The sequence below is a fragment of the Thrips palmi genome, unplaced genomic scaffold (genome assembly GCF_012932325.1).
Source record: "Thrips palmi isolate BJ-2018 unplaced genomic scaffold, TpBJ-2018v1 HiC_scaffold_3, whole genome shotgun sequence".
Taxonomy (NCBI): domain Eukaryota; kingdom Metazoa; phylum Arthropoda; class Insecta; order Thysanoptera; family Thripidae; genus Thrips; species Thrips palmi.
Genome location: NW_023144630.1, coordinates 526,564 through 533,900, shown reverse-complemented (window position 1 = coordinate 533,900; position 7,337 = coordinate 526,564). Strand labels below are relative to the sequence as shown.

General features: G+C 45.9%; 1 protein-coding gene across 2 annotated transcripts; it reads right to left on the bottom strand.

The window, feature by feature from the left end:
- Positions 1-413: 413 nt before the first annotated feature.
- On the bottom strand, positions 414-5,251 carry LOC117648328. Of its 2 annotated transcripts, none has more exons than XM_034390804.1 (13): positions 4,995-5,251; positions 4,078-4,160; positions 3,808-3,986; positions 3,500-3,728; positions 3,234-3,412; positions 2,802-2,931; positions 2,537-2,718; positions 2,120-2,436; positions 1,808-2,040; positions 1,567-1,727; positions 1,376-1,505; positions 1,117-1,298; positions 414-806 (listed from the first exon to the last, which is right to left on the bottom strand). In XM_034390804.1, exons 4-13 carry the CDS (start codon positions 3,708-3,710, stop codon positions 750-752), a joined length of 1,782 nt encoding a protein of 593 aa, XP_034246695.1. In that variant the 5' UTR covers positions 3,711-3,728; positions 3,808-3,986; positions 4,078-4,160; positions 4,995-5,251; the 3' UTR covers positions 414-749. The 2 variants fall into 2 exon arrangements, with proteins under 2 accessions (XP_034246695.1, XP_034246694.1); XM_034390803.1 differs by having other exon boundaries at positions 5,091-5,251.
- Positions 5,252-7,337: the final 2,086 nt, after the last annotated feature.

Genomic DNA, 7,337 nt, shown 5'->3' with positions numbered 1-7,337 from the left:
CTCATGTTCTCCCTCAATAAAGCAATTATTTAATTTGAGCCGGGGAGAGGGTGGGCGGAGTGGCCAGGGACTGTGAACGCGCGGGCGGTGCGGTCCGAGCGTTGTTCGACAGCCTGCTGAACCCTCCCCCTTCCCTCCCCCCTCCCTCAAACTCCCTGCCCGAGTTTAGCTACTTGGAGTAACGTCCGCAAGCGTGAAGCGTCCTCCTAACTTTTGATTGGAAGAAGGGACAGTGTGAAGAGGGGCACGGGATGTTGCAAAAAGGGGGTGGGGGCATGCAACGGCAGTTCCGGGTGATGTCAAAAAGACTGCGCTTTTAAAAATTCAAGAACGTTCACTGGTCGGTTGCTATGGCAAGAAGGATATTTTCTGGCAGATGTGAAGTGGATTTGGGTGAATAAGAGACACATAAGTATGGGTTCTTGGGCCCAACCACTAAGTGGAGCTCTTCAGGGCTGGAAATAGCCGTTAGAAACTTCCCTTGGTGGTCAGGTGGGGCTTGATTTTTAATTCCCCTTTAATTAGCCACAAGCTTTACATATTCTTTGGACTATACTGTTTTTTTTTTCAGTCCCAAGAAAAAGAAGCCCTGATGAAGGGACGTTTTGAGCAGAAAAACCTAACCTAACAAATTTTAACTATTGTAACATTTTACTTAAGAACTAAAAGAACTGGGATTTAACCTAAGCTAAGAGAGCTTCAAACCGTCGAAGAAAGAAGTTCATTTTGCTCTCCAATCATGTTTCAGCTTAAGTTTTAGGGCGTAGGTACACATCTCTTATCAACATTGACACAACACAGGGTACCTGGTAGAAAAGGAAGATGCTAAAGTGAATGAAATTTAAGATTTTCTACCAGCAGTCTACACTGTAAATGTCGTACGGTGAAAGGCTGCACCAACATATTATGGTGGAGATTTTCTCCATAATACCAACAAAATTCGTCAAAATATCCATAGGGTAGAGTGGATTCTCAATGGTATAAAAACTGTTCCTGTTTTTTCCAGGAACTCCCTGGAAATCGCCGGTGCCTCCACCATTGGCCTCCTGGGAAAACCAGGTTCGGTTTTCACCGTGTGATAACCAAATGGACTGGTCATGTTTAAAAGCATATTACCTGTTTCTGCTCATTGCGCCGTGACATTTGATCATCGGACGACTGATGATGAAGAGCAACTTTTCGGGAAACATTAGTTAAGAGCTTTAAAAGATCTAATTCGGATGCATTTGATTGTAATTCATCACATAGAGATTGGATAAACCATGAACCTTTTTCAGAATCACGCCACGCCACGCAGTCTAAGAGTAAAGTTGTATTATTAGTCAGATTGTAATAAATACAGCAAACGTTACCTAGATTTCAACGGTTCTAGTACCTTTTGCAGTACTGTACACCAAAAGAAAGTCAGCATGGTTAGGTATCCTGTACATTTTCCTGCCATCCGTTTCTGAGCATGTACTTCGTACATTATCGACCCCAGAGTCGACATGTTTACCTCTGCGAGCCTGTAATTGTGATTCCAATGAACGCGATGACCCAATTTTTACCAACTTGACCCACACTAACCTGGATGATGAATATCTTCGGCTTTCCTGCAAGAGTCTTGCAGCGGTCCGCAGTAAAATGTGTCCACAAATTTTCAAGGGCACGCATTGTTTCGCTGTTGGCATCATAAAAAAGCACCGTCACACACAAACAAGCGGCGTCGTCGAAGTTTTCTTTACTTACTGCAGATAGACACACGTTAAAATTAACTGGTATCTTTTTAATCAATTGACATTGGTTGTAAAATAAATTTTTAGCGTACAATTTTCTATTTTGGATTGGATGTCAGCCATTGTAACGTTGTTGTGCAATTCTGTCTTCAACCCAAGGTTTTCATACGTTTGAATTAGCTTATTTTCATCATACTTAGAACCAGAGAGAGGATCATTAGTTCCATTGTTGAATACAACAGCTATACCGTGCTGACTCATGTTATATTCCTTTGACTCCTTGCCAACTGGCATCTTGGCATGCGAAGTCCCTACATGGTCTTTCCTGTAAAGTAAAATAAACTAATTTTTAGAAAGTTAATGTAAGTAAACGGTTAAATCATACAACAAAAAACCACAATTACAATGGATTGTAAGGATTGGGCATATCGGTCATATCGTTCGCATTAGATGAAACCGACGCCACAGATTTTTGGGAGTGCATCGGATAGCACGCTGCCATACTATTATAACTAGTACATCCTTTCTCCTCCAGGATGGGCGTTCCGGGCGTGTTGGGAGCAAGCCTGTCAGAGTTCCTGTCTTGAAGTCCGTCCGCACTAAGTTCGCACTTTCCTGCCATGTCCTGGATGGCGTCAATTTGGTTCTGGTTTCCGGAGCTCTTGTCACCGGCCGAGGTAAAGTGAATGTCTCTGATCAAAGTAGAGACCACAGAGGGAACCTTTTCGGAGGTGAAAACGTTTGTGAGGAATTTGTTAATGTCGTGGAGTGAGACACACTTTTGTTTATAATATTGGAACTATTTCGAAAACAAAACTTACCTGCTTATTTTTGTGGCAGCTTGGATTGTATTCATTTTCAGTCTCAAAATCAAGAGCCACTTTGCGGGAAACAGTAGTCAGCAGCTTTAAAAAATCCATTTTGGCTGCATTCTTTTGTAATTCATCACACAGCATCTGTATGAACCACGACCCTGATTCCTTGTTCCGGAAGGAGACTGTGCCTAAGTAATAGAATCAAGTCACACTATTTGTTCCATTGATTCTGTTTTACCATAATTTCAACAAAACTAGACATGTATCTTACCTTCAACAGAGCTGTAGGCTAAAAGAAAGTCAGCATGACTCGGAATTGTGTAGGATTCCCCATTGTCAGTTTCTGTACCGCCTTCATTATTTAAGATGGTCCCACAGTCCCTCTTGTCACCTCTACAAGCCTTTAATGAAGATTTCAATAGGGATGAAATAAAAGAAAACTTAGCGGCAACTTTGAACCTCACTCTGAATGTCTTACGAAGAAGTTTCCCATAATACGAAGGAAATGGCGCAAGCATGATACGAAGGTGGTTTTTCTTCGTATTACGAAGGTTTTCTTTGTATCTTACAATGAAAAAGCTAAAAAGATTCGTATTACGAAGGAATATTGCTTCGTATTATGCTTGCGCCGAATTCACTATAACATACGAACAACATAGTTCAAATTTCATTGTAAGACATTTAGAGTGCTTGTCGTACTAACCTGGATGATGAAGAGCTTGGGCTTTCCTGCCAGGCTCTTGCATTTGTCGTCAGTAAAAGGAGTCCAAAGTTCATGAACTTTGTACGCAACATCCGAAGCTTCTACGTAATTTCTGCTCAATCCATGAGTCAGCACCGTGATGCACAAACAATCGGCGTCAGAGAAGTCTTCTCTACTTACTGCAGCAAGAGACATGTTGTTTTAGTTGTTGCTCTCAAAGATGACATAAACATTACATTAGGTTACAAAATTGAACTTTGACGTACATTTTTTTATTTTGGATTTTATATTCTGAAATTTTAGGTTTTTGTGCACTTTTGTCTGAAATCCCAGGCTTTCATAAGTGTTAACTAATTTTTTTACATCAACGCTAGATCCAGGGCGAGGATTTTTAGAGGAGTCGTGGTTGAATATAACGGCTTTGCCACGCCGAGAGTAACACATCTTATATTTCTTGGACTCCGGGTCAAATGACATTTTAGACTGCTTAAATATCTGCAATACAAGTAAACCAATAATTATCAAAGTAAGAGTCAACAAAAAGCAATCTTCGCAAAAAAAAATTAACACTCACAGTGATACGGCAATGTAAGACTGACCATCAATCGTATCGTTGGCAGATTTTGCCTTCGTTCCTTAACGTTTTTGGGAGACGATCCTGAAACTGCTTGGAATGGGAATGCTTGTGTAGCGATCATATATCAGTGACGGTCAGCTATCAGCAATCTCAAAACCTTGCAAACTGTTTCAGGCCTTTGCAAAGAAAAGAGTTTGTTATTTTAAAAAGAGTAGCTCACTGAGGAAAACAAAGTATACTTCGTACAAAAAATTGAATAGTTTGCACCTTGCATAAGCTCAGAATTCATAATTCTTAAGGTTTTCTGCGTGAGGCATCCAGTCGAGGCTCCTGCGTCGTTCCAACAGTGGCTGTACGAAAGAGAAAAACACTGAGCCATTGATAGGATATATTCGAAACCAAAACGTTGGAAGATACAGGCCAAACGCAGCAGACACCGCAAAAAGGTTACGTACAAAAGGGAAAGACAATGCCGCGTAGAACTGGGGAATACAATCATGCATCGTTCTTTAGGGCCCACCACGTCGTCGGAGAGGACGGCCGCTAAGCTACATTTAAACGTCGCGCCGTTCGGCCCCCTACACGCACTCCAAGGCTCCCCCCTCCCTCCCTCCACCACTCGGCCGGCGCGTCATTGCGTCGTAGCGCAACATTTTCCATATTCGGCTAAGGAAGGCACGGACAAGATTCGAAGGTTCTGCCGCCAGGGGCGCTAGTAGTGGGATGGACTTACGCCACAGGAGAGATAAAGACACAGGGTAGAATTGAAAAGTTATTGTAACATTAAGGATTAAGACGACATGTTTTTACGTTAATCACGAATGTCTCTTTAAGTTTGCAGGAAAAGGGCTCATCGGTGGTTTCGAACTTTCACACTAAATTACTTCGTAGGTTTTTCTACGCGGCGATGCACGAAATTAAACATGCACTTCGTAACGCACGAATTTGTGCGCGACAATGCACGATTCCGTGCGCAAGTATGCAGAAAACCGTGCATTGTTGCGCACAAATTTGTGCGTTACGAAGTGCAAGTTTAATTTCGTGCATTAGCGCGCAGAAAAACATTCATAGTAATTTAGTGTGTTCGACGCAAATACTGCTCATTGCATTTATTTTTATGTGCGAATTGACGTCAATATTTTTTGATAATTCATCTAATCAATTTGTTTTTAAATATTTCTTACGTGCGCTAAAAATGTACAAATCAGCTGTCACTTGGCAGGGCCGCCGGCTCCGAGGTAGGTTAAAACACTTCAGTCTTCAGCCTTCTTCTGACTTACCACACAGCCGCACTCCCCTCCTCCCGGGCCTAACGCCCTGAGACGTCACTAGTTCGATATAATTTCTTCTCTGATTAATTCAGAATTCAGGAATACACATTTACTGACTGGCCACAGGTGGTTCTTTGTTTGACGTCCTTTGTCCAGGCTTATCAGCTGGGCTCGTCTTATTTACAGTACGGCTTATTCACAGTCAGAAAACAAACGAGAGGCGCACTACCAACCTTACATCGCCGGCTACGAAAGCGCGCCAGTTTCGGCACTCATTTGAATGCTGTGACGTCGGATCGAGTTGAAACGTTGCGTAACAGGAGATTAAATTCTCGATAAAACAGAAAGCCGAGAGGGCAGGTCATCCACGCCGATGATTGCCCATCCATGGAAACAGAAAATTGATAGTGTTTTCTAGAAGCGACAGGGTGATGAAGCACTGTTCGGAACTAGCCAGCGTCAGGTTGCCGGACGCACACGGTGTGGTTTTAACGGTGGGCAATGGTCGCACGTGTGTGATGTGGGACATCCCACTTGTGTGGGGCTAGGGAGGGGGGGGGCGCGCCACCGCAACATATGCGACATTCCATTCATTCCCCCTGTACTACACACCCCGCGGAGGCTGCCCTTCTCCTCCTTCTTCTTCTTTTTCTTCTTCTTCTTCTTCTTCTTCTTCTTCTTCTTCTTCTTCTTCTTCTTCTTCTTCTTGTTCTTCTTCTTCTTCTCCGCGAGTCCCAATAAACGGCCCGAGTGGTCCCCGCCTCTCGGAATGTGCACGAGTGCTGCGGCAAGGTCTGCGGCAGGCTCGGCGAAGCAGGGCGGACTAGGCTGCAGCACACAGTGGGCCAGAAGACCGGTGGAGGCGGCCAAAACTCTAGACGCGTTTTGAGCTCCAGAGTCGCTAAATGGGACTCGAAACGAACGTGTGACCCCACCAATGGACTGCTCTCCGAACGAGGAATCCATTGGTGGGGTCACACGCTCGGTTCGAGTCCCATTTAGCGACTCTGGAGCTCAAAACGCGTCGAGAGTTTTGGCCGCCTCCACCGGTCTTCTGGCCCACTGTGCAGGCTGCAGGAGACGTTCCATCGGCACTCGTACGGTCCAGGACGGCAGCTCCACCGGCGGGACTGAGCTGGAGCAGCTCAAGCCCACTTACCTTCCATGTCGCGCCTTCCGGCAGACTCGCCCCCTCCCCCCCCCCTTTTCCTCAGCAGCCTTGCATAAATTCATTAGCACGCTCAAGAGATTCCTCGCTGTGCTCCCACATTAGGCCCGTTAGGCTTGCTGTTGTAAAAGTGACTGGAGCGTCTCTCTCTCTCTCTCTCTCTCTCTCTCTCTCTCTCTCTCTCTCTCTCTCTCTCTCTCTCCTCTCTCTCTCTCTCTCTTTCTCTTTCTCTCTCTCTACCCCGTATGGGCCCACGTCGTGCTCCGCTGCAAGCTGATATTCGCCTGCCCGCGCCCCCCGAAAAGGCCAACAAGTTGAGTGGATATTATTTAGGCTGGAAAATTCGAGACTCTTATATATTTGAAGCATGGTGTGCTGTGTGGTCTATTTTTTTGGAAGATGGCGGGACGTTGTTTCCGCCTTCTCGGCAAAAGAGACTGAAGTCTGCAGAGGGCGGCAAGGGCGTCGCCGCAGCCCTCAGCCCGAGGGCCCCCAGCGCAGGGCGCCCCACTGTGAGTCAGAAGACCGGTGGAGGCGGCCAAAATCCCGGACGCGTTTTGAGCTCCAGAGTCGCTAAATGGGACTCGAACCGAATGTGTGACCCCGTCAATGGATTCCTCGTTCGGAGAGCAATCCATTGGTGGGATCACACGTTGGGTTCGCGTCCCATTTAGCGACTCTGGAGCTCAAAACGCGTCCGGGATTTTGGCCGCCTCCACCGGTCTTCTGGCCCTCTCACCAGCCCTTACACGCCGGCCGGGTCACTGCCGACACAGGCAAAGGACACACAGACAGGACTCCCTCTCGCAAGGTGGACGAGGCATCGACTTGGTGGTTCAAAGGCAAGGGGTCCACACCACTGACCCTTCGGCCTTTTCGAACAAGTTCGTAGTTTGTCATTTAATTTTACAGTGAACTGGCGGCTCTTTCGAAGTATCAAGTTTCTTCTAATTGAAGCGGGGCGAGGGTGAAATTACCGCGCTGGCTCGGCTTCGTCGCGCTGCGAGGTTGAACTGACCACCTACTTGGGCAAATACGAAGCCCACCTGAGACCGAACTTGGTAAAGCGGGGCGGAAAGGGGGGAGGG

Bases quoted from the DNA above. Each gene is read 5' to 3' on its own strand.
- LOC117648328 (XM_034390804.1), bottom strand. From the start codon at position 3,710: ATGTCATTTGACCCGGAGTCCAAGAAATATAAGATGTGTTACTCTCGG. The intron at 3,413-3,499 runs GTACGTCAAAGT...CTCTTGCTGCAG, and splicing joins AAAATCCAAAATAAAAAAAT to TAAGTAGAGAAGACTTCTCT. The intron at 2,041-2,119 runs GTAATTGTGGTT...TTTACTTTACAG, and splicing joins CCCAATCCTTACAATCCATT to GAAAGACCATGTAGGGACTT.